General features: G+C 42.3%; 1 protein-coding gene across 1 annotated transcript in view; it reads right to left on the bottom strand.

Annotated features, from left to right (window-relative positions):
• F8 (coagulation factor VIII) overlaps window positions 1–26,885 on the bottom strand; it is a 113,185-nt gene extending 86,300 nt beyond the window's left edge. The window contains exons 1-6 of the mRNA XM_081259279.1: window positions 26,474–26,885; window positions 14,136–14,257; window positions 11,012–11,134; window positions 6,623–6,835; window positions 3,113–3,181; window positions 118–219 (exon numbers count right to left, since the gene is read on the bottom strand). Of these exons, the coding sequence (XP_081115405.1) occupies window positions 118–219; window positions 3,113–3,181; window positions 6,623–6,835; window positions 11,012–11,134; window positions 14,136–14,257; window positions 26,474–26,619 (775 nt within the window). The 5' untranslated portion in view covers window positions 26,620–26,885. The remainder of the gene's footprint in view (window positions 1–117; window positions 220–3,112; window positions 3,182–6,622; window positions 6,836–11,011; window positions 11,135–14,135; window positions 14,258–26,473) is intronic.
• Window positions 26,886–27,880: the final 995 nt, after the last annotated feature.

Genomic DNA, 27,880 nt, shown 5'->3' with positions numbered 1-27,880 from the left:
CCCATTTACATTTAAGCAAAAGAAACCTTAATTTTTAGGTAACTGAGGAGAACTGGAAAAGAGAGCTCTGTGGTGAATGCAGAAGATCTTGAGGATTCTTGAGCAGGCTGTACATACCTGGCAGAGACCTGTTTATATAGCCATTGATTGTGTGCATTGCAGATGCAGGATCCACAGCCTGTGTCAAGGACTCATTTTTTCCTGAGTGCCAACTTTTCCCTGTTGAGAGAGGATGCGGATAGAGGGCCAGCTAAGTGTCTGTCTCACGTCAGCACAGTAGGCACAGATGATTTGCCCTCAAAGTCATAAGAAAAAGGGAGAAGACAGTTACCAAATGGCAGATATTTCTTGCTCAAAGTAATGATCTCTCCCTATATTTATCCATGACACTACTTGGAAAGGAATAATGACAGATGATAACTAGTAGAAGGGAGAATATTGGTTAATTTGCACCGTGGTGATTTCATTCTATTCATTAGCTGACTTATGTAAAAGGAAGCACATGAAAAGCATCCTAGGAAAAGGCTGCCAGTACCTGTCCCTGTCCTAACTGCTTCAGCCAGTTTGTAATAATGAAAGCCCAAGAACCCGAAAGCTTTCCAACTTTGTCCCTGAAATTAACAAGAGTGAAAGGCACTATAAATATTATTATTAGCAGCTCCTTGAGGTCTTGCCCTTTTGTGCAAAGGACTGAAACTTTCTGAGGCACCCAGCCTTTGGGGAACTCTCATAAGTTCATTTATCCCTTGATCCACTCATTTGTTCATTCAGTTAAACATATTTACTGAACACTACTGAGCACTAGGCACTGATGACAAAGAAGACACAGCCTCTACCTTCTAGGCGCTTACAATTTAGCTCCAATAGACAGAGAAGCAGACAATTATAATACAGAGTGAAGAGTGATGTAAGAGAGATAAGAACAGGATACTATGGGAGCAGAGAGGAGAAGGAACCTCCCTTTGCCTGAAGAGAAAGGAATACGAGGTCAAAGAAGATAAATATTAAATAAAGCTAGCAATGATGATTTAGTGTCATAAGGAGGAAGCTCAAGGTGCTGTGGAAATATATAAAGAGGCATCTAACCTAGACCAGAAGGAGGAGAAACTTGGTGTGAAGCTGGAGATAGGCTTTCCAGGCAGAAGAAACAGCATAAGCAAAGGTCCGGATGCAAGAAAAAGCATGGCATGTTTTGGGTGTTACACAAAATGTGTTCAGTGTGGCTGCAACTTGAACGGTGATGAACGGTGAGGCAGGAAGAGGAGCACAATGAAGCTAGACAGGTCATCAAAGACTAGGTCGTGTATCATTGTGTTAAGAAGTTTACATTTTGCCTTGATGTAAAATTGAAGGATTTTAAGGGCTGGGGTGACAAGATCAGATTCGCATTTCAGTAAGCTCCCTTTGGCTGCTATAGTAATAATGAAGTGTCAGGGGGCACAAAAAGACAAGGAGACTAGTCAGGAGAGAGATGATGGGGGGGGTCTCACTTCAGAAGGTGATCATGATGGTGACGAGGAAGAAATCACCCACTTAATCCTTACAACCGTCCTATGAAAAAGTACTTATTATTACACTTTTCAGCTGGATAAAACTGAGACACAGAAGGGTTAAGTAACTTGCCAAAGTTACTTAAAAGTAAGAGGTGAAGATAAGCAAAAGTATACTCATAGAAACATAGAACACAAGGGGGGTTGCCAGGGTCTGGGGAAATGGGGAAATGTTGGTCAAATGGTACAAGCTTTCAGTTTTAAGATGAACAGGTTCTGGGGATCTAATGTGCAGTGTGAAGACTATAGTTAATCTTACTACATTGAACACTGGAAATATGCTAAGGGAGTAGATTTCAGGTGCTCTCACCACACACAAGAAATAACTCTGCGAGGAGATATGTTAGTTTGACTGTAGTAATCATTTCTCTATCTATATCTATTTATCTAAAATCGTCATGTTGTACACCTTAAATATATATGATTTTTAGTAAAAATTTCTTTAAAAGATAACAGGGGGCATTTAGAAAGTAAAGCAATAAGTCACTTCAAAAAGGGCTTGTGGGGGCTTCCGTGGTGGCGCAGTGGTTGAGAGTCCGCCTGCCGATGCAGGGGACACGGGTTCGTGCCCCGGTCCGGGAGGATCCCACATGCCGCGGAGCGGCTGGGCCTGTGAGCCATGGCCGCTGGGCCTGCGCGTCGGAGCCTGTGCTCCGCAACGGGAGAGGCCACAACAGTGAGAGGCCCGCGTACCGGAAAAAAAAAAAAAAGGGCTTGTGGGACCAAAACCAGGAGCTCTTAAGTGCTGTGACCAAAGATTGAAATTCTCCAAAGGATGTGATAGTCACTCAGTTGGGCTGTGTTTTCCTGAGGAGATAGAAACCTTAGCCACTCGTATCCATGATTGGCGATGTGGGAAAGTGAATAACTGTCTCCCAAGTATAACCAAAACTAACAAACAAGCAAACAAAACAAAATTACATACATGAAACGTTGTCGGGGGCAGAGGCCTTGCCGCTAGCCCTTCAGACCAGAGCTCCTGGTGCAAAACGGCTGCCCCGACACGTCAGCTCCACCGCTGGGAGCAGAAGCTGCCCACGACACTCAAGGCCAGACAGCGGCAGCAGGCCGTGTGCAGAGATGCTGTGCACGCACTGCCGTCTGTAGCTGCGCCTGCCGGGAGAGGTCCGCCCCTTCCCCCCCCCCCCCCCCCCGTCCCTAAAGCAGCCCCGCCCACGGCCTGTCGGAAGGGCGTTTGCTCTAGAGTCTAAGCTCGCACTTCTCCATTCTTTGCACAAAGAATAAAACTTTCCTTTGCTTCAAACCGGAAAAAAAAGAGAAAGTAAAGCAAAAAGTCTTTGTTGATGGATTTAATAAGAGGGACAAGGTTACGCAGCTACTCTGTCTTCTTACTTCATAGCTGCCAGTGGAACTCAGATTGCATTTTTTCCTTGGAATTCATTTTCATCCCTGTCTGCATCATTCCTGAATGATAATGTACTTTATGATCTTTCTGTAATCACTTCCTCTGGACATTAACAGCCCTCATGCTTAAGTACCACATTAAATTAATATATTTCATTTTTTTCAGGAGACCAAAATTCAGACTGCAGCTCACTAACCTTCATCAAATACAGCAAAAAGTAGTACAAATTCGTGCAAGGTCTCTGTCCTTTCTTTGGTCAGACTCCCTGAAAAAGAAGTGAGAGCACTTATCTTCTATTGAAAATCCTCTCATAGGAAAATGAGACGAGGAGGATACATTACTTCATCAACTGCTTTGTCTCTTGGTCTCTTATTAACTTTACCATAACATTATTTCCTTGGTGTCACATCTCCTATGCCAGTAATTCTAAAATTATTCGGGGTAAAGGACTTTTTAAAAAATTTCAGATTTGTTGCAGACCATTACTTTTATAAAATACACTAAAAATTAATTACTAAAAACGAAATTAAAAAGACATACAAACTACAAGTCCATATAACCGTATTTCATATATATGTATATATTCAGAACAAACATAAAACAGAAAAAGAAAAATTACAAAAATCATACACACTGTTCATGGAAATGTGCATATAGGTAATTAATATAGAAAATTTCTATTACACTTTTAACTTTTTCTTCTGCAATTGTAAATTAAAAGTTATGAGCAAAATAACTACTGTCTATACATATATATATTTTACTACTGTCTATATTAAACACCTATACTCACACTTTAAATGAACACCATGTATATCCATATTTAAAGTTATCAATGTTACAAATGAGCTTGCTTCATGCTTTAACTGTTGAATTTGTTAGCTGCCTTTCTTAGCATACTTTTTCACTTGATTGGGAAGTTTTCTTTGCAGGTTTATTTTGAGTAGGAAGATTTTTGTTTATAATGTTCTTTCCTCTCTCGTACTCTTTCTTTTAAAATTAATTAATTTATTTATTTTTGCCTGCATTGGGTCTTCATTGATGTGCACTGGCTTTCTCTAGTTGCAGTGAGCGGGGGCTACTCTTCGTCGCAGTGTACGGGCTTCTCATTGAGGTGGCTTCTCTTGTTGCGGAGCATGGGCTCTAGGCATGTGGGCTTCAGTAGCTGTGGCACACAGGCTCAGTAGTTGTGGCTCGTGGGCTCTAGAGCGCAGGCTCAGTAGTTGTGGCACATGGGCTTAGTTGCTCCATGGCATGTGGGATCTTCCCTGACCAGGGCTCGAACCCATGTCCCCTGCATTGGCAGGCGGATCCTTAACCACTGTGCCACCAGAGAAGTCGTCTCTTGTACACTTAATGCTTGGAAAGTAAAAGTTAAATTGGACAAAGAAACTAACTCACCCATACAAATTTAAAATACAGGTAAAGCTGTCTGAAAAGATATTAATTCTTTTTATTATATTTTTTAAATTATCAAGTAGTGAAATTGATGTCTTTCAGTAGGTGAATGGATAAATAAACTGGTCCATTCAGACAAAAGAATATTATTCAGCACTAAAAAGATGGGCTTCCCTGGTGGCGCAGTGGTTGAGAGTCTGCCTGCCGATGCAGGGGACACAGGTTCGTGCCCCAGTCCGGGAAGATCCCACATGCCGCGGAGCGGCTAGGCCCGTGAGCCATGGCTGCTGAGCCTGCGCGTCCGGAGCCTGTGCTCCACAACGGGAGAGGCCACAACAGTGAGAGGCCCGCATACCACACAAAAAAAAAAAAAGAAAAAGAAAAAGAAAAAAAGAAAAAAATAAGATAAGAAGAAAGAAGCTATCAAGCCATGAAAAACATGGAGGAACCTTAAATGCATGTTACTAAGTGGAAGAAGTCAATATGAAAAGGCTACATACTATTTGACATTCTGGAAAAGGCAAAACTATGGAGACAATTTAAAGAACAGTGGTTGCCAGAGGATTTTTAGGGCAGTGATATGATACTATATATGACATATATTTCATACTATATGATATATGACACTGACATATATAATACTGTATGATACTAATATAATGGACACGTCATTATACATATAATCCAAGTCCACAACATAGTGATTCTGTATTTCTATACATTACAAGAGATCACCACAATAAGTCTAGTTGTCATCTGTCACCATACAAAGTTATTACAGTGTTATTGACTATATTCCCCATGCTGTACATTTCATCCCTGTGACTCATTTATTTTGTAACTTGAGGTTTGTACCTCTTAGTCTCCCTCATCTATTTCACTCATCCCTCCACCTCTCTCCCCTCTGGTAACCACCTGTTTGTTCTCTTTATCTATGAATTTGTTTCTGTTTTGTTATTATTATTATTATTTTTTGGCCGTGCTGTGCAGCATGTGGGATCTTAATTCCCCAGCCCGGGACTGAACCTGTGCCCCCTGCATTGGGAGCATGGATTCTTAACCACTGGACCACCAGGGAAGTCCCTCATTTATTTTGTTTTTTAGATTCCATCTATAAGTGAAATCATACAGTATCTTCTTTCTCCCTCTGACTTATTTCACTTAGGATAATGCCCTCTGGTCCATCCATGTTGTCACAAATGGCAAGATTTCATTCTTTTTCATGGCTGAGTAATATTCCCCACATCTTCTTTATCCATTCATCTGCTGGTGGACACTTAGGTTGCTTCCATATCTTGGCTGTTGTAAATAATGCTGCAATGAACATTGGGGTACATACATCTTTTCGAATTAGAGCTTTCATTTTCTTCTGAAAAATACCCAGAAGTGGAATTGCTGGATCGTATGGTAGCTCTATTTTTAATTTTTGAGAACCCTCCATACTGTTTTCCATAATGACTGTGCCAATTTACATTCCCACCAACAGTGCACAAGGGTTCCCTTTTCTCCACATCCTTGCCAACACTTGTTATTTGTGGCCTTTTTGATAATAGCCATTCTGATATGTGTGAGGTGATAGCTCGAGGTTTTGATTTATATTTCCCTGATGATTAGCGATGTTGAGCATCTTTTCATTTGTTCATTCATTTGGCACTATGTTGTGCACTTAGAACTATAATAGTGTTGTAGGTCAATTATACTTCAATAATTTTTTTTTTACTTTTTTTTTTTTTGGCTGCACCGTGCAGCTTGTGGGATCTTAGTTCCCTGACCAGGGATTGAACCCGGGCCCTCAGCAGTGAGAGCAAAGAGTCCTAACCACTGGACCGCCGGGGAATTCCCAGGAAAAAAAATTTTTATAAAAGGTTTAATTTAAATTACTATGATTTTTAGAATAAGAACTTATAAACATGTATAAATGCTTGCTTTTCTCAGATTTTTATGTTTTTGGGTTACAGATGACTAACCTCCTGAAGTAGTCTATATGCCATTGATCACACGCTTGGATGTATTTACCTTCATGGAGGTTTCAAGGCACCTAACACAAAATTATAAAAGGCACTACTGAGACAGCCCATAGGATATCTGAAGTAGAAAGTAGAAGAAGAGGAGAAGAGAGACCTAATTCCAGAACTTGGCTTTTCTTGAACATTAGAGTGCATTCTGGCTACATAGGATGGGCATCTGTTCTTCTCGGAGACTACATTATTCTCCTTTCCATGGCATGATGCTAGGGAAAAGAAACCTCTTTCAGAAGTTTGTACTTGCCCGCTTATTTCATCTCAATCCTACTCTTTCTTATACTTACCTTCTCTACAAACCAGCAGGGCTCCAATGAGGCCTGAATTCACGTCTTTCACCAGGTCCACATGAGAAAGATATGAGTAGGTGAGACATGGTGGGTCAGAGGCCGTTGGACCATTTTCTTTCAGGACCTGCCAGACGTAGGTATGACTTTTACCAGGAATGACTTTATCATCTTCCTTCTCCCTTTGGCTGGTTTTATCCTCATATTCAGCACCTAAATCAAGGAGGGATAAAATTGTCCTTTCTATGCCCATTGCCCACTCAAGGAAACATCAGGTTTATTGTCACCAGTAGACTCTACACAAGAAACAGTGTTCCTGAAACTTAATTTGGAATACTAACAAGTAGCAGCTATACATGGGGAGAAGCCTTATATATTGCAGAGGAGTTCTTGACCACTAATGCAAACATGGGTGGTTAAGTGGTCCTCTGAGACCTCCAGATTATGACAGTAATACTGCTTTCATTATTGCATCTTTTTACCTAATTCAAGTCAATTCAATTCAGTAGACATACATGGGTATGTACTGTTGTCCCAGACTCTTTACTAAGCACTGGTGAGGGTCAGGGAAGGGTGAGACGCAGAGATTTTTTTAAATGTTGTTTTTAACTTGGTTCTTCTCTGGCAGGCCAGACCATATCAGGGGCAGATATTTTCTGGCTGTCCCATCCTTAGTGATGTTAAAATTGACCCCTGGATTATCCTGATACCTTTATTCTACACTGAGCACTATATGTGTTCATTGTTAGTGAAGTGTCATTGCTTCTACGTCATTTCAGTGGACTGAAGTGGAAAATATTGAAACTCACTGACCATAACGCTTATACTTCTATTGAACTATTTTTCTAGCAACTCACCTAAGCTTCTCAGATTCATAATGGTCTCTGGGACTCCAGAGCCTCCCAAGGCATTCAGGGTGCTCCTCATCTATATCCCATCATACCTCACAACAGCTATACATCTAATAGAGGGACCTCTCCAGCAGAGCTGTACTAGAGACCCCTACACTGGCCCACTATAAAGTCAGCCTCTTTGGTAAAGGGGTGCCCCGCCACTGAGCACTAGGGACAATTGGCTTCATCCAGAAGCAACAGCAGACCAATACCTGTGCTTGGCAGATCCTGGGGGACATTTAGAAAAACGTGAGTTGTACCTCAGGTTGGAGAGTGTGGTTCAGGTGTCTGTGTGATTGTGGGCTGGTATAAAATTCTGAATAGTGAATACATTTGGATAGGGAGGGAGGGGATCATGGACGGGTAAAGAAGGGGCTTCAACTATATCTATAATGTTTAATTTCTTAAAATAAAGTAAGCAAACATGGCAAAATGTTAAGATTTGCCAAAGTGAGGTAATGGGTACATGTTTGTTTGCTCTATTATTTCCTGTACCTTTTTTTGTTTGAAATATTTCATTAGGAAAAGAATGTCCTTTTTCCTAATACTAAGGTTGGGGTTGGGGGGTTGATGAGAGGCCAAGAATGCGTGAAAACTATACCTGTCTTGGCAAGGCAGACGGTGAAAAATTGTAGGGTCAGTACATGGTGGATCCCAATGAGAATGAAGAATTGTAGGAGTGGGCAGTGAGAGAATGACAGCTGGAAAACTAGGAAGTGATGTTCAGAATGTTGAAAGCTTGAACCTGAGATTTTGGGTTCTGCTCAGGTTGCTAATAACAAGGTCTATCCTTCGGTGAAGACAAAGTTGATTTGTCAAGACCAAGTGAAGTAGGCGGTGCCTGGGAAAAAGCATTGTGCACAGCCCTTAAAGTTTACATATCTACTAATGTCTCCATCGGAGTCTTACCTGAGCTTATATATCAGCCACTGCAAATATTCTAAGCAGAATGTGTTTTGTGTAATTTTTATCTTCTATTATATGAGGAAGAACACTGCTTCCAGTGTCCTGGTTAGCCCTCTATTCAACCCCCTGCTACCGCTGGGTCAGCCATGCCCCAGGTCTGGCCTAGGCCCCCAGAAGCTAGCCTGCTGAGACATCCCAAATTCCTGGGCGTCCAGCAGGAGTTGAGACCCACATTCTGACTCCCCATGCCAAGGATTTTTGTTGGTCTCAGTCCTGAAGGGCCACAGCTCAGTGACCCGTGGGCATGACTACTCTACCACAGGACAAATGCTGTGCTTCAGAGGCTACTCCACTTCACCCTCTGGTGCCTTCAGCTATTTTTCCTTTGCCTGATGTCTTCTCGGCAGCTTCGGGTTAGTACTTCTTAACTCGTATGCCCCCATACTGTCTTTCACAGCTCCCTCAAAGTTTTGCAGCTCATGGCCAACCTCATCTCATTCCTACTCAGCGCCTCATTTTGTGGACCTACTTACAGCCTAGGTTGGTGTCTTAGAACGCCACTTGTCCAGAGAAGAAATTAAAAGCCTTTCTCTAGTACTGGGTTTCCATTTTCAGCTCAAGACCAAACTTGAAATTTCCTTTGACAGACACTCCATGTGAACTAGCTATCTTGACATACATCATATGGCCAAGTCCAACAACAACATGGCAGGGAAATGTACTCCTGCCACTCTGGGGGAGGGGATGACTATTTGGTGAACTGAAATGTAATTTACCAGAGTTGGTTTGGGAGATAAAAATGACAGGCCTGCAAAGCTATAGAGATATAGAGCAGATCAGAAGTTGTCTGGGACTGAGAGTGGGAATGCGGCTTGAACTGCAAAGACAGAACTTCTTGACATGGATTGTGTTGATGGCTGCACAACTGTCTAAATTTAGTAAAAGTCATCAAACTACCTTAGATGAGTGAATTTTGTGGTATGTAAATTATACCTCAACAAAGCTGTTTAAAGATGCTATAGGGAAACCATACACAAAAATTAATTTAAGATGGGTCACAGATGTAAGTATGAAAGGGAAAATAATAAAACTTCTAGAGGAAAGCATAGAAGAAATTCTTCATGACTTTGGGATAGGCAAATGTCTTAAATAAGACACAAAGCTCTAACATAAAAGGAAAAAAATGTGATACCTTTTTTGTGCTTCATTAACTGTTGAACTTTTGTGCTTAATTAACTTTAAGAACTTCTGTTTACCAAAAAAGAAAACTATTAAGAGAGTAAAATTAAAATTCAAGCTACAGACTGGAAGAAGATATGCAAATATTTATATGTCAAACGATTTGTATTCAGAATATATAAAGTGCCTCTACAAATCCATAAGAAAAAGATAACTTTTTTTTCAACAGGAAAACACTTAAACAGTTGATCAGATACTTTACAAAAGGGTATCAGAAAGGTCAACAAGCATATGAAGTGATACTCAACATTGTCACAGATTTAACTTACATCCTGGGGCCCCCAGGCTAGTCTAAGAAGGCCAGGAGCCTGTGGATCATAACATATAAATACACAGGCTCGTGCTAGGATCGTAAATCGCATGGGCATTAGGCCGTTGATGCACTGTGTTGTTCCTGGGAAGAACCACTGTAGATGTATGTGTGAGAGATGATAGTCTATTTTCCCAGAACTCACCAGGCTTAGGGTGCAATACAGTCATCTCTATGGTCAGCTCCCAGCTGCAGAATTGTGGGAACCCTGGTCTCTCTAAAATGCCCCTAGATTAGTTCTGGAAGCTTCCAAGTAGATAAGCCTCATGGAAATAGCCTGCCAGGCACCAGTCAGAACCTGGGATGACTTTTCCTCTATAGCACCTGCCCCCTCCTGTCTTTCACCTTCCCCCAGTCCAGGTCTGCCCTGACCTAACGAGTGCAACCTAGAAAACTAATGCTTTCCAATTTCAGAATGAGAAATTAGTCAACGCATAAGCATAGTTAGACCATACAATACAGGGCATGTGCTCTAATAATTTCTTAATGATTTACTTGAATCTTCTTGATCTGTATATGCCATAGTCTATCTGGGCAATATCACAGTCTGTTGTGGCTCTCTCTTCATTCCCTTCCTGCACTGTGAAGGTTAAAGAGAAGCTAGCCGAAGTGGGGACTGTGGCCAAACAGGTTGCTTGCTGTAATGAGGTCAGTTTGTGCTTCTGCTAGTTGGCCCTAATCACATATTTAGAAATTGGGGGGAGGGGAGGCAGAGGAGATATGTGGAAATTCTGAATCTAAGGAAGGAGAAGGAGAATTCTGTTTCATTTCTATACCATGGGCCTTGATCCTCCCTAGGAAGTTTTCTGGGCATAGGAAGGCAGATACAGTGGGATTTTTAACATCCGCAGCCTGGCTCCCCAAGGGAGAACAGGGGACAGCAACAAACTTTAGGGTTTAGACTAAAATGACAAGGTTCTTGACTTCATGAAATGGGCCTAGGTTTGAATCCCGAATCCACCATTCAGTAGCTGTATGCCCTTATACTCAATACTCTTCTGTTCCTAGGATGACAGGACAATAGGAGGGCATTTGACTCACCTTCAGAAGATTTCCAGTAGGATACGCCAATAGCATGAAGACTAACAGGATGAGAAGCCATATTCTTAAGTGTAACGACCACTGTGTCATAAACCTCAGCCTGGATGGTAGGACCCAGCAGACCTGCAAGAATGAGATGTCCCCCAAAGGTCATTTGGAGGGTGGCACTCCAGAAAACCTGTTATCACAAAAGTGATGGTCAAAGTCACAGTAGAGAAGCATGCCCCTATGGTTATTGATAAAAAGTAGTAGCTGAATGAATGAATACATAAACTGCTATAACCAGCTCACCCTCATAGTTGTTCTGAAGACAGATTTCTGGCAATTCATTCAATGCATTTATTAATTCAACTAATAATTGAGTTCCTACTATATTCTAGAAACTGCCATAGGCAGTAGAGATGCAGTAGTTAACAAGATAGATCATGGAGATCACATTCTAGAGACATTAAGCATGTAAATAAAGAAAGAAGAAAATTGTAGGTTGTTATAAGTGCTATAAATGATGATGGTGTGCTAGAAAATGATGAGGCAGGAAGTAGAGGACACTTTAAATATGGTAAACTAACATGTGGTTGAAGCACAGTGAATGAGCAAGGGAATAGTAGAAAATAAGGTTATCGAGGCAGGCAGGGAACATAACATGTAAGACTTTGTAGGCTACAGCAGTTTGGATGAATTTGGAATTTAGAAGAAGCAGACTTGGGACTTGTATTGGAGGAAGAGTGTAAAAAATATTAATTAACAGAAGCATCAATTAAATAGAGTTGGGAGACCAGAAGGGGGCGCTCTCACACCCTGTGACAATAGCAGAACCCAACGGGAAGAAGACTCCTCATCTTTCCTGGCAAGGACTCAGCCAATAAGCAGCCATGGACTCTTTGTTTACTCTAGCCCTTCCAACTTCCTTTTCCCCTCTATAAACTGTGTTCCTCTCCCCTTGCTATTCAGGGACTTGTTTGTAGCTTGCCATGGTTGCAGACCTCAAAATGCAGTTCTCTGCTGATCCTGAATAAACCCATCTTTTCTGGAGAAATATCTGGTAGTCTATTTTATTTCAACAAGGTCAACAAGTCAACAAGACTTGCTCATGGGTTGGATATTGAAGATAGGGGGGAAAAAAGTGAGAGAGCCAGGAGCCAGGAATGACTCCTGTGATTTTGGTTTGTGCAAGTGGGTGGTAGTCAGGCCATGGCACAGAAAATTTAGAGGAAAATCAAGACTTCTGACTTATACACATACTAAGTATAAGATGCCTACAAATGGTTTTATTGAATGGACTGGATTCAATGGGATGAAAATATGAAATAGGTTTATTTTTCATAGCTTTTAATTGTATGTGGAATTTCCCTTTGTTGCATTTTGAACAGTCCCACTTTTTTCCCAGTAACCTTCACATATTAAGAGTATCATTTTTAGGTACTAATAAATCCAGTCTGGTCTAATATCAAATTTTTGATGTCACCTGCAATTTAAGGGTCCCTCCCTCCTCCAGTTCAGTTCTGAAACAGGCTCAGAAACCTGTAATGGGAAAAGGAAGTTTGGTTGGCAGCTTCACTGCTTTCTCATTTTACTGCCTCTGGACTTTCTGAAGTTGGAGCTAGTGGACAAAGGACAAGAGTGCAAAAAGAGACATGCTGACAAGATCTTTCTTGGCTTTGGTACCTCCTGGATGTGGCACATGCCAAAATTCTGGATCTTTGTTTCTTAGAGAACTTATATGAGTTCTTTAGAGACTCTCTCCCTCTCAATATGGGGACGTCCTACTCCACCTCCCCCTGACATGGGATACGCCCTCTCCAGCTGTCACTTGATCTCTCCTCTCAGTTTCTGCTTCTGACAGTACAATCACATAGATCTTTTCTGTTGGGATCACTTAGCCCTGGCAGGAAGTCCTCTCAGGCAGGGTCTTCTTGAGGCAAGTCTTGTCCTATGACCTTCCTGGTCTCACACCTAATGGTTGCAGTGCAGTTAGCCTCTGATATAGCCCACTCTCCTTATTATGCCATCAGGGGAAGCTCCCCAACACTCTGGCATTGAAAGTTTTTCCAGATAAAAATCAGGCACTAGTCAGTATCTTCCAAGTTCCAAAACTATGTCAAGTTTTCTAAATGATTCTCCTAAAGCCTCCCTCACTGCCGCTTGACATGAGGGAGAGGCCTCCCTCCCCCCATGGGAATATACAAACACCAAAATGCTTTCAAAAGAAATCCTTAAGGGGACTTCCCTGGTGGCGCAGTGGCTAAGAATCCACCTGCCGGTGCAGGGGCCACTGGTTCGAGCCCTGGTCCGGGAAGATCCCACATGCCACGGAGCAACTAAGCCCGTGCACCACAACTACTGAGTCTGTGCTCTAGAACCCGCAAGCCACAACTACTGAAGCCCTCGCGCCTAGAGCCTGTGCTCCGCAACAAGAGAAGCCACCACAATGAGAAGCCCGCGCACCGCAATGAAGAGTAGCCCTTGCTCGAGGCAACTGGAGAAAGCCGGCACACAGCAACAAAGACACAAGGCAGCCAAAAAATTAATTAATTAAATAAATTAAAAAAAAAGAAATATTCAAATCTAAACTCTTTCATAAGTTCCTAACCTTCTTTTATATAGGCTGGAGGTATATGATGGGCTAACGGTTGCTGAACCAATTTTGGACCACTACCTGACCAAGTCCTGAATAGGTGGCCTGATATCTCTCTTTAGAATTTGGGGGTACTTGTCACCTATAATTCTGAGCAATCATTCTAAGGTAGGAAATGTCTCATCTTAACATCCTGTTACATGCTTATTTGACACCTAAGTGGAGGTATCAAGCAAGCAGTCTGAACTAGAGATATAAACTTGGGACTTATTGGCATGTATGATATTTTCAAGCCATGAGACTGGATAAGATCAGCTAGGGATTGGAAGCAGAGAGAAAATAAAATGAACCCAGGTCCAAGATAAAGGGCACTCAAGCAGGGGAGGAGGGCCCAGTAAGAAGACTGAGACCATTCAGCCATTGTATTTCCCCAAGATGTGGTAATAAGGGAAGCCTGGCCAAGAAAACTGCAGCCCCAAGACTGGGGAATCCTTGCAAGGAAATAAGATACCCCTTTTCATAACAATGAGTCAATATTGTTTGCATTACCCATCCATGGTGGCCTGGGCTTGGCAATGTTGAAATGTTGATCCATGAACTCTACAAACACAGTCTTTTTGTACATGACTGAGGTGTTGAATGGTAAAGATCTTGGCACTCTAGGAGAAAACCTGTGTGAAGAAAGGAAAAAGTCATTCATTTTGGTTGACCCTTCTTTGAACCCACTTTAAAAAATAGCTGAGGGACTTCCCTGGTGGTCCAGTAGTTAAGACTCCACGCTTCCAGTGCAGTGGGCTCAGGTTCAATCCCTGGTCGGGGAACTAAGATCCTGCATGCCGTGTGGTGTGGCCAAAAAATAAAACATAATTTAAAAAGCAGCTGGAAGTAATGCTTCCATCCCACTCTCCTCTACTGTTAACAAGGCAGATTGGAAGCTGTATACGAAGTCACAGAGAAAACTGCTGCCCCCAAAATTAGAGAGACAGACAGGTGAATGCAGAGAATCACAACTTACTAGAACAGAAACCTTCAAGCAGAAATGCCTGTGGGAACCAGTGTTGTAGTAGGAAATAAAATAAATAAATTTTAAAAAATTATAAAAATAAAAAATAAAAAAATAAAAATATGCCAGAGCATTCTGTTCTTATGCCTGCCCTCATGAGAAATTATTTTACCAGAGCTTATCATTCTGGGATTTTAATCACAGCTTAATCTACCTGGAAGAAGGAAGATACCCAACATCATCCTCCTTCTCCTTCCACGTAGAGGAAAGGGAATACCCAACTCTAGCCATCCTGTGTCAAGGGGTGAGACTGAGAAGCAGTAGTGAAGTTCACAGTCCAGGGGCACAGGCTCACTAAAAGACTGAGACCTAATCATAGGGCTATAGAGCACTTCCCCACACCTCACCACCACATTACTAAAGGCCTAATTTACCAAAGTTCCTTTTATCCAGCACTCATGTCCATCATTCAGCAAAAACTTACAAGGCACACTAAAAGGCATTAAAAAAGAACCCCACAGTTCATAGAGACTGAACAAGCAGCAGAACTAGAGTCAGATATGACAAGAATGTTGGAAGTATTAGACCAGAAATTAAAAAAAAACTATGACTAATACGTTAAATATTTTAATGTAAAAAGTAGGCAACATGTAAGAACAGATGGATAATATAAGCAGAAAGATGGAAATTCTAAGAAAAATCCAGAAGAAATGGTAGAGATCAAAAACACTGTAATGAAAATGAAGAGTGCCTTTGATAGGCTCCTTAGTAAACTGGATATTGTTAGGAAAAAAATCTCTGAGCTTGAGCATATGACAACAGAAACTTCCAACACTGAAAAGGAGAGAGAAAGTTGCTCCTCAAGGGCTATAGATCATATCCTGAGTCATATCCCTGAGTTGTTTTGCAGATACTAAGACCCCCACCGGGTGGAAGAAGGTAACTGCATGCTGACCACCGGCGTGTAGTCCCCAGACCACCGGAACCAGAAGGCTGATGATGTTGACTCCCTCCCGAAATACCACCTGGCTACCTCACCACCAACCAGTCAGAAGAATGTCCATAAGCTGATCAGGTATCCCGCCACCCCCTCCCTCACTTTGCCTTTAAAAGCCCTTCCCTGAAAGCCATCGTGGTGTTCGGGTCTTTTGAGCATGAGCTGCCCGTTCTCCTTGCTTGGCCCCAGGTTGGGCATCTTGCAATAAATGCTGCACTTTCTGCCAAGGAAACTGCACCAAACAACCAAGTAAACTGAATGACTTAGCCAGTTGATGTTAGCCAGCCTCAGTCATTGGCACCCCAATGCTGCCAAAATGGACATATAAATGGAGGAGCCATGATGGTGACTATGCATGGGCTCAACATCATGGACTCACCAAGGCTGATCTAGCTACTGCTGTTGTAAATGTCCAGTTTGCCAGGAACAGAGACCAACACTAAGGCCCTGATATGTCATCATTCCTCAAGGAAACTATCCAGACACTTGGTGAGCCTCAGTAAGCTAAGCCCCCATAAACTCCTCCCAATAAACTTCCTGCACACATACATACACAAAAGAAAAAAAGCAGACAATCCTTTTTTTTTTTTTTGAAATTTGTGTGCTTAAAAAGCTATAACATCACCCAAGGAAACACAGAAGTTGTCACTACTTGCACAATGTTGGCTGGCAACATTCTTTTTCATCCGATTTGCTTTCAGATTATTCACCGACAGCTATAAATTTGTGGCAATGCTGTCACCCGTGATTAGCAGAACCCCGCTCAGAACAATCGAAAACTTAAAAGGCCCCAAAACGGTGCTTCCCAGCGAAAGGGTAGGCGTGAGGCTGTCAGAGCTCTTTCGGGAGGCACACGGTTGCCCTCCGCCCACCAAAACCGCGGCTATGCTAAGGCGAAGCTGGTACCCAGCAGGGTGGAACCATCTGGTAGGTCCCCGAGTTTGTGCCCCTGGAACTCTGATGAGGGGTGTGGCCCAGAGACGTAGGTTTGAACGGCTCTGGTGAAAAATAAAAGTGCATCGAATGGCAGACAGAGCAGACGCTGCTACGCGAGTTTCCGGGAGCCCCACTCAACACGAACGGCAGGCGACGGTGGAAAGAAGAGGCGTAGACACAGGCAGACACACCAGACAGCCACCTGCAGAAGGAGGCTCTGTGAGCCCTAGACAGTGTCGAAATCAAGGAGGAAGGGTCAGCCAAGGAAACGAGGGAGATGCCCCTTCAGACGACACGAGGGTTTGGCAGAGCCTGAAAATGGTGAGCCTGCACCTAACAGTTTAGCAGCTCCTGCTTCACATAAAGATTGTCGCCAGCACGAGAGAAACTGGCCAACCGACAGTCACAGAGGAAGACCTCGGCAGCCTTGGAGGTATGGAGCAGCAGATGGACTGAAAACACTCTTCAAAGTGTGCATTGTTTTGCGTACACCTCTCTCAAGGAGGAGGCAAAGATGAGACTGACTTAATTCTCTCCTCCCTGACAGCCCTCCCCTCCCAGGGAGCCTTGCAGCTCACTCCATCCCAGGGTTTCCAGGACACCCGAGAAAGCACATGCCAGGAGCAGCTCGGCCAGCCCAAGGCCAGGACAAGTGACTCTATGTACTGGCTGAGGGCCAGAAGCCACCGTACTGATAAGGAAGCCCTTCCAGTAAAAGGAGCTGATTTACAGAGTCAGGCGTGGGGATCTGCATGGACCACAGTGCAAGAGCAGGCTGAACGATCAGATTGTCAGAGGCCCATCTCATCTACTCGGGCTACACAGCCACCTCTACCTCAAGTCACACCCATAGCCATGTGGGGGGTCCCTGACGACCAGTCGCTAGCAGGGGAAAAAGCCTGAGATTATGTACAGTTGGGTCAGCTTGGTATTCAGGTACAAGCCCAAAACTGACCGCTGTTGTATTACAGCCCCACTCAGGGGTGGATTTAACAGACAATGGTGAAGGATAATCTCCCGATGGGCCAAATTTTGGCTAATGTTGGTTGTTCACTTTGAGCAGAAAGAGAAACGGCCCAAGGTTCAAATATACACAGACTAATGGACAGCAGCACATGGCTTGGTTGGCTGGCTGTTCAAGGGCCTAGAAAGGAAAGGACTGGAAGGTCAAGGACAAGGATGTCTGGGGCAAAGGCATATTAGTGAGTGGGTACAAAATAAAAAAACCTTCATGTCATATGTTAATGCCATCAGAGAATAGCTACTGTGGAAGAAGTGCAAAACAATAACAGAGACAAAATGGCTGACAACTACCATTAGCCAGCCTCTACATGGGCCATCTCAGTGCTGGCAAGATGTGAGCCAAGTGGCTGTGGAGGCGTGGAGAGAATTAATGCATGGACCCAAAAGCAAGGGGTCCCACTGACTAAGGCTGATTTAACTTGTGTTGCCTCCCCAAATCCAAGCTGCCAGCAACACAAACCCCTGCTGAGTTCCTAACTGGGCACTGTCCATCATGGAGACCAGCCAGCGATTCGGTGGCAAATTGCACTGGATCCCTTCCACCCTAGAAGGGCTGGCTCTTCATTCTGAAGAGAAGAGACATGTATTTCAGGGATATGTTCGCTTTCCTGCCTGCAGGGCCTCAGCCAGCACCACTGTCTGAGGGCTCACACAGGGCTTGATTCACTGATGTAGGATCCCACATGACATCGTATCAGACCAGGGGGCCACTGTACAGCAAAGGAGGTGCTGGAGTGAGCCCATGACCATGGCATCCACTGGCTTTATCAGATGCCACCCCATGCAGAAGCTGCCAGACAGAGAGAGCAATGGAATGACCTCTTAAAGGCACAGCTAAAGCTCCAGCTTGGAGGCAGGGCTCCATAAGGATAGAGGGCCAACCTCCGAGGTGCTGGATATGCATTGATTCAAAGATGGTTCTGTGGCCCGAATGAGAACACACGGGTTTAGGAAGCAAAGAACGGCAGCAAAACAACCTCTCTTCCCCCGTGACCCACCCGGGGAGTCTGTGCCGCCCATCTCCACCTGCACCTCTGGGCTCGGCAGTGTAGAAGGTCCTCACAGCACAAAACACAAGAGTCTCACTGAGTGAGAAGCAGGGACGCCGCCTGGGCACCTGGGGCTACCATACCCAAGGAGGGGCATGCCAGAGGAGGAGCCCCTGGGGCACGACCACCAAGGGGGGAGGGCTGTCTCACGCGAAGCAGGCCGGAGTGGGTCACACCCCAGGGCAGCCACACCAGCTGAAGGGCGCGATGCGACGGCCCCTGGAGCCTGGAGAAGCTGCCCCCAGTGCAGGTGAGGACATGGAGGGTGAGTGAGTGGGGGCTGTGATGGAGATGGGGAGGGGGCGGCCCGGAAAGTACTCGAACCCGGCCACCTGGGGGGTGGGTGCTGCTGGAGGACAGCCCTCAGCTCCGGTATCTTCGAGGAGCGGCCCGCAGGGCTCATGCCCCGCCCACAGGGCCTGGACACCCCTTTTCCAAAGCAGCCCACTGGCCCTTCTCAGGGAGGCCAAGCCCATTCCCAGAGCAGACCACAGCCCCTTTCTGGAACAGGTCACGCCCCCTTCCCAGGATAGCCACGTCCCTTCCCAGGATAGTCAGTGCTTAATGACTGATCAGTACAGAGACACAGGGGGCCTGGCCGCGTTGGCCTAAGTGAGACAACGCAGAAGGGTCATTCCTGCTCCAGAGCTCCTTGTAGGGTTGGCCTGCACTGTGGCCCAGCTTCTCCCTCCGCCCTCCCCTGCTTTCCCAGGTATTGATCCCAAGAACACTCTAAATAAAATTCCTGCACATTGATATCCATCTCACAGTCTGCTTCTGGGGAACCCAAATGGTGATTATTAATTCATATTTAAATGTGCTCTAATTTCATCCATCTCTAGAAATTTCCATGGCATTAGCCTAAGCATAGACCTACATGGCTTTTAGTCATTTAACATCATTTGCTGCCTACATCATTGAGTATACTCCTCCCTTCGGTTCATTTGTCCCATCTCCTGGCCACTTTGAGACTATGCCCTTCCACAGTCAGCAACTCATCCCTAGTTTGCTCCCTTCCCCTTTTCCCACTCCATCTCCTTGGTTCTCCTGAGTCTACCCTACTCAGTTTCTCCAAAGTTTCCATTGGTTTCTAACAAGACTCAGACCCATGTCCAGAGATAGGTATTTTGACATACACTAGCACAGTACTTTCACTTTAATATTTATGACTAAAATGAAAATATAAGACATAAAAATGTTTACTAGATCAAGAGTTTGGAAGAGCAGAGAAGGAACAGGATCACGAGCACACAGAAAACAAATTTTTCTCTCTCTGAGGGAAGAGTGAAAACCAAAAGCTAGATAAAAGATCAAGGCTGTGAGACAGAAACAGAAGGCCTAGGCCCTAGTCAAGTGGGACGTGATTTATGTCTCAGATTCAGGGTAATCTGCACAGTAAGTGACAAAATGTTCCCGGGTTCACAGGTTTTACTCCTTCCTAACTTATGTGGGCTTTTTGTTTGTGTATTTCCCTTGAGGTTTGATATATAAATCTTGCCAAATATGTTTGGCAACAATGGCCTTGACCTGAACTGTTCTTTCACATTTTATCTAAAACCAATCGGAAAACCTATTATATTCCCTGACCCTTGCTTAGAAGAAGTTGAGCAGCTGCAGGAATAGATAATACAAAACTGAATTTTCCCAGATGTTTGTTTCAGACCTTGGCAGAGGTTGTCAGGATGTGTCCAGAGTCAGCTTATCCTGTTAATCAGTATCAAAATAATCTAGACTATAAAATGGTGTCATCAAAATAAAAATTCTATCAACTTTTTCCTGGTAAATACATGTGACTGCCTATAAAACAACGGAAAGCTAGATAATAAATCATTTTCTCCATTCAATTCTACACTCAGTCTATTATTTACTATACCTCAGCCTGCATGTTAGATGAAAACTATAATACAAGCACGATGTATTAAGTACAAATATTTCAATATTAATTTTCAAAAAGACCAACATTAATGGATAAATGGTCAATGGTTCATTTAGATACCAGGCTACTGACCATCTGGGCCTCTACTTCAGGATCATTAACACTGCACAACCACAGGCTTGGATCTCTTCCTTAAACCATACACAAAAGTTAACTCAGTGTATCAAAGAACTAAATATAAGAGCTAAAACTATAAACCTCTTAGAAGAGAACAGGTGTAAATCTTTGTGACTTTGGATTTGGAAATGGCTTTTTAGATATGACACCAAAACCACAAGCAACCAGTGGAAAAAAGAATAGATAAATTGGAGTTCATTAAAATGAAAACCTTTGTGCTGGGAGAAAATATTGAAAACAGGTACATCTGAAAATTTACTTCTATCCAGAATATACAAAGAATTCTCAAAACTCAACAATAATAAGACAACCCAATTTAAAAATGGGCCGAAGATTTGAATAAACACTTTATTAAATAAGATACAGGAATGGTCAATTACACATGCAAAGATGCTCAGCATCTTTAGTTATCAGAGAATGTAAATTAAACATACAGTAAGATACCACCACATAGTCATTAAAATGACTAAAATTAAATACTGGTAACATCAAATATTGTCCAGTATGTGTTGCCACTGGCACTTTCATGCATTGTTGGTGAGAGTACAAAATGGTACGACCATTCCAGAAATCTGTTGGTAGTTTCTTATAAAGTTAAACATGCATTTCAGCATGATCCAGCAATTTCACTCCTAGGTATTTATGTAAGATAAAGGAAAGCAGATGGCCACACAAAAACTTGCACAGGTATGTTCATAGCAGGTTTATTTATATTAGCCCCTGGAAACAATCCAAAGGTCCATGTGGCAGGGAAAAGATATACACATTGTGATATATTCCCATAATCGAGTAGTAATCAGCAATAAAAAGCACAGAACAACTTCATGTAACAACCTAGGTGAATTTCCAAATCACGATGCTTAAGATAAAAAGCCAGACGCTGAAGAGTGTATATTGTATGAATCTACTGATATAAAAGTCTTGTAACATCAAAAGCGAATCTGTAATCTGTAAGAAAGGAGCTTGTTGCCTGGTGCCAGGTAAGGGTAGAGAGACTCACTGAAAAGTTGCAGGAGGGTTGACTAGGGTGGTGGTTATGTAACTTGCATGCGTTTGCCAAAGCTTATGAAACTGTACACTTGAAAATCTGTGTGTTTCACTGTATGTAAACTACACCTGTGGTAGGCAAAATGTTGTCCCTCGTGACCTTTGTCATTTGGTGTTATGCTCATGAATATGTTCTGTTAGACAGATCTGAAGCATGAAACGGACTTGATGCACTCTTGCTAGCATGAAGATGGAGGGTGCCGCATGGAAACTGAGAGAAGGAACTAAATTCCAATTCAGCCTGGAAGTGGATTCCCCCACAGAGTCTTCAGTAAGGAGCAAAGCCCTGTCAACACCTTGATTTTGGCCTTGTATGATCCTGAGCAGAGTACCTAGTTGAGCCCACCTGGACTTCTGACCCACTGAAACTGTGAGATAATAAATGGATGGTGTTGCAAACTGCTAAGTTTGAGGTAATTTGTTACACAGCAGTAGGAAACTAACAGGATGCTCAAAGTTGATCCAAATACCAAAAAAATAACTTGACAACCAAATTAAAAATGTGATTAAAAATCATGCTTCTAAATGAAATCAAAGAGGATATTACAGACTACTGAAAACAATGACAACTCTTCATAACATAACCTATGGGATATGGCAAAATTGTTCTCAGAGAAAAACATATAGCTTTAAATGCCTTCACTGTTAAAAACAAAGGACAAAAGAAAGAGAAAAGAACATATTATTTTCCCTAAGATATTAGAAAAAATATAGCATGACAAGCCAAAAGAAACTATCATTGATAAAGATAAAATCTGAAAATAAATTAAATATAAAAAATAACCGGGGACTTCCCTGGTGGTGCGCAGTGGTTAAGAGTCCGCCTGGCAATGCAGGGGACACAGGTTTGAGCCCTGGTCTGGGAAGATCCCACATGCCGTGGAGCAACGAAGCCCATGCGCCACAACTACTGAGCCTGCGCTCTAGAGCCCGTGAGCCACAACTACTGAGCCCGGGTGCCACAACTACTGAGCCTGTGCTCCAGAGCCCATGCTCTGCAACAAGAGAAGCCACCGCAATGAGAAGCCCGGGCAACGCTACAAAGAGTAGTCCCTGCTTGCCGCAACTAGAGGAAGCCCGTGCACAGCAACAAAGACCCAACACAGCCAAAAATAAATAAAATAAATAAATCAATTTAAAAAAATAACGAAGAACAAAAAAAGCCAAAAGCTCATTATTTGAAAAGACCACCCCCAACAACAACCAAAGAGAAATCCCTGATAAACTTGTTCATGTAGAAAAGATAAATAACAAAAATTTAGGAATTTAAGAATGAGAGAGGGCAAATAGCTACAGATGATGTGGAGTAAAGGAATCATGAGACAGTGCTATATGCAACACAGTGGCAACAAAATTGAAAAAATAAAGGAAATGATTTCCTAGAAAGGTATACAATTATTAAAGCTGACTCCAAAAATAAGTTGAATTTTGATTTGACTAGTTAACATAGAAGAGCCTGAAGAGATGATTAAAGATATTGCAAATGTCACTTGGACCAAATGGATTCATATGTGAGTCTTATCTAACTTTAAAACAATAGATAACTCTAATGTTATTTGAGCTATTTTAGGCAATAGAAAAGGATAGAACACTCACCAATTCATTTGATAAAGCCAATAAAACTTTAATACCAAAATCTAATAATAATAGTAAAAAATAAAGTTTTATATCCAGAAAAAAATGAAAACAGTAATTTGAAAAGATACATGGACCCCAATGTTCATAGCAGCACTATTTACAATAGCCAAGGCATGGAAACAACCCAAGTGCCCATCAACAGATAATGGACTTAAGAAGATGTGTTTTACACACACACACACACATACACACACACAATGGAATACTACTTAGCCATAAAAAAGAATGAAATCTTGCCATCTGTAGCAACATGGATGGACCTAGAGAATATTATGCTTAGGACCTAGAGAATATTATGCTTAGTGAAATAAGTCAGACAGAGAAAGACAAATACTATATATTTCACTCATATGTGGAATCTAAAAAATAATACAAATGAATGTATATGCAAAACAGAAACAGACTCACAGATATAGAAAACAAGCTTATGGTTATCAACGGGAAGAGGGAAGCGGGGAGAGACAAATTAAGGGTATGGGATTAACAGATACAAACTACTATATATAAAACAGGTAAGCAACAAGGATATACAGTATAGCATAGGGAACTATAACCATTATCTTCTAAAAACCTATGATGGAATATAATATGTAAAAATACTGAATCACTATGTTCTACACTTCAAACTAACACAATATTATAAATCAACTATACTTAAATTAAAAAATAAAGCTATAGATCAATCCCACATAATAAAGGCACACAGTATCTAAAAAATATTAGCACATAGAACCCAACAATAATCAAATTGTATGAACATTAGATTTTACTCCAAGAATGTAAGGATATTCAATGTCAGGAAGTCTATTGACATAATCTATTTGTCCTCAACATATTAAAGGCCAAAATTCATATGATCCTAGAATGCTGAAAAGCCATTATTAATGAAAATTTTATGGCAAGGAGTAACAAAGACCACTTATCAAGAACAAACAGCAAATGTTATTCTAAAAAGCAAAATATGAAGACTGTTTCAAGTTAAAATCAATAAGATAGGAAAAATAACTGATTAAACATTGGACAAGAGCTAGAATCTGCCTTATTTTGAATATGATTCAATACACATAGAGACTGCCATGTAAAATTATTAGAATTTATATGAGAGTTCAGTAAGGTAGCTAGATTTGAGGTGAATATACACAAACCAATAGCTTTTCTCTATTCTGGTACTTAACATCAAGAACATAGGAGAAAACATTTGATTAACAATAGCAACATATTTATAAAATGCATAGGGATAAATGTCATAATAAATTACTTACATTTATTATATTAGTAAAATTTATGTATAAATTTAATGAAATTTAATGAAATAGGTACTAATATATATGAGAATTTTATATGATGAATGTTTTTATTCAAATCAGTGGCAAAAGATGTATTGTTTGATAAACGGTGCCTTGCGATAGGCTATTAATACTTGTAAGAATAAAATAGTTCTCATAATCTAAAAAAAAATGAAAGAGCCCAAAGAAAAATGGGCAAAACATGTGAATAGTCAAATCTCAAAATATAAATGCAGTAGTCAACAAGCATTTAAAAAGATGTTCAGCCTCATTAGAAATAAAAGGAATGTGATTATTGTAATGATGAAATATCACTCTGTACCTACTAGATTGGCAAAAATTGAAAAACAAGGTAGGGCTTCCCTGGTGGCGCAGTGGTTGGGAGTCTGCCTGCTGATGCTAGGGGACGCGGGTTCATGTCCCGGTCCGGGAGGATCCCACATGCCGAGGAGCGGCTGGGTCCATGAGCCATGGCCGCTGCGCCTGCGCGTCCGGAGCCTGTGCTCCTCGACGGGAGAGGCTGCAGCGGTGAGAGGCCCACGTACCGCAAAACAAGGTAAAACTTATTGCTGATGTGAATGCAGGGAGAAGGGCACTCCTATATGTTGATGGTAGAAATGTTTGAAGAGTTCTAGCCTTTTTGGAAATTAAAACTAAAAAGGAAATATTCCCTTCATTCCAACAATATCCCTCTTGAGAATCTGTCCTATAGGAATAAAAGCATCAGTATGTAATGATATAGGATATAATGGCCAAAAACCTGGAATAATAGGGAATTTTATGTAGCCATTAAAAAGATTGAAGTTATGCCAACTGACTTGGACAGAATTCTCTTAGGTGTTAGTGAGTGAGAATAGTGTATAATACCCCATTTTTGTAAAACAATGACCAAGAAAACCTTTATTTGCATATATGTGCATACGTGCGTGTACATGAATCTATATTGCCATACTAGGGTTACCTGACTGGGGATAATCAAGAAGGGGGCTCAAGTAGAAGGAGAGTGGGGAGCAAGGCAAAAAGAACAGAAAAGATTGTAACGTATGTATGGCATGACCATATTTAATATTTACATTACCATTATATATGTATTGGGTTTAAATCTTTACAATACACATTTAAAGAAAACAAAACAAAATTTAAAACAAATGACTTCAGCATTCAACTCAATAAGCAAAAAGTTAGATCAACTAAATGAACCACAGGAAGCTAGGAAGAAGAAATGAATTGATGAAACTAAAAGCAGAAATTGATAGAACCAAAAGATGGGTCCTGACAAAAGCAATGAAGTCGAGAAACTTCCTGGAAATATTATTTATAAGAGAGGAAAAGAGAACATACACAAACTAAGAATGGAGATATAACTACAGACACAGAACAGTTTAACAATATCACAAGACTCCTACGTAACTTGATACCAATACATTACCAAATCTAGGGATAACCGATTGCTTCCTAGGAAAATGTATATAACCAATATTGACTGAGAAGAGGTAGAAGAATCTGAATAAATCAACGACCATAGATAATGTTGGAAAGATCATTTAATACTACTGTCCCCAAATGCACCAGAAGCCAGAAAAGATGAAAAGTTTCTGAACTCATGGCTAATACTATCCTTACAGCAAAAGTGCGTGTCGTATTGATGGGTCTTAGTGCTGTTCTCCCTGTGGAAGCTGTGGGGTAGGCTGACGGAAGTTTCGTTCTGTCTCTTACGCTGCTTGCCTCTTCGCCCTCACTCTACTCCACTCTCTAGCTTCCAGAGTGGCAGCGTGTGACAAAGAGAAGCAAAGGACAAAACAGCCAGAGTCACAGCCCTACCATCCTGACCAGCCCGTCTAGAACAGGCCTTTACCTTGTGTCCACGTGCAGCTCACTGAGCAGTTCACTTTGCACATAGTCCCAGGACAGTTCCACCGCGCCCAGGTAGTATCTTCTGATGGCACCAAAGCTGAAAGGCAAAAGGCACAGAAAGAAGCAGGTGGAGAGCTCTATTTGCATGGCTCTGATTGCTAGAAAATGTTCGACTGGAGAAACGAAAGATTAATTCTTCTCTAAAAATATCTTTGGCTCCCAGGAGAAAAAAGGTAAATTTTGTATGATTTAGCGAAAAGTCCCAAAATTTTCTCAAAGGACTTTAGGGAACTTGACTGGCTGGAGTGACAGCAGCATTAGCGCTCAGCAGTGACCGATAGGATTGCTTCCTTTTTGGCAGTGGGGAGCAGCCACAGGAAGAACTGAGTAGGAAAAGGGAGGCTGAGCTAAAGCTTAACCCGTTCACCTCTGAAAGCAGCAGGGGCACGAGAACGCTGCTTTGCTCAGAACCTTTGAGGAAAGGAAAGAGCGGGGTGAAGGTGAACAGGAGCTCCAATCTGTGTTCATAGTCCTAGCGCACTCCGTCTTTCTTAGTAGCAGCAGCAGCAAGAGATGCCAAAGATGTTGGAGATTCTAGAATCCACCTGCACCAGCAAGAGTGACATTCTAATAGTCTCCCTGCTTCCACCCTTGCCCCTCACAGACACCAATGAATGACCTTTAAAACCATAAAGTGGATCCAGTTACTTCTTTGCCCAGAAACCTCCACTGGCTTCTGGCCTCACTCAGAGTATAATCCTACATTTTCACCACGGCCTAGAGTCTTCCCCATGATCTGCATGTCCCTTCCCCCCACCCCCAAGGTTTCATCTCACTCCAGCTACTGGCCTCCTTGCTCTTCCTTAAAACACCGAGCACACCCTTGCACCTGGACTTTAGCATCTGCTGTTTCCTCTACGTGAAACCCCTTTTCCCAGATCGCCACACGTTTCCACTCCCACATCTCCTGCAAGTCTTGGCTCAAATCTCACCTTCTAATGAGCTCAAATCTGGACCAGCGCCTTGACACTGGAAGTTCTCTATCCCCACCGGCACTACCGATATCTCTCTTGGCTTCATTTGCTTATAGAGCACTCATAACTACCCAGCATCCACGTATCTATTTCCCTTGCATCGTTGCTACCTGATGCTTCTTAAGGTTGTTTACATTTGGCCTGAGTATAGGCTATATCTCCTTACATCAAAATATAGCCATGCTGAGCTCAAGCAAAGAACCTACTCAGTTTAATGTATATTAGGAGGCATGAGAGCCTCCCAAGGGCCTCAAAGTATAGGAGCTAATAAGAACCTTGATCCGGGTTTCCATAAGAAGTGTTATCACGGAGAGTCCACTTCTGCACGGATAGGAATGTGTTTGGGAGCCATTGGCAAGGTATTGTCCAGCTCG

This window comes from Mesoplodon bidens (genome assembly GCF_964165515.1).
Source record: "Mesoplodon bidens genome assembly, contig: HAP1_SCAFFOLD_159, whole genome shotgun sequence".
Taxonomy (NCBI): domain Eukaryota; kingdom Metazoa; phylum Chordata; class Mammalia; order Artiodactyla; family Ziphiidae; genus Mesoplodon; species Mesoplodon bidens.
The sequence above is the reverse complement of the archived record's forward strand: the minus strand, read 5'-3'. Positions and strand labels throughout refer to the sequence as shown.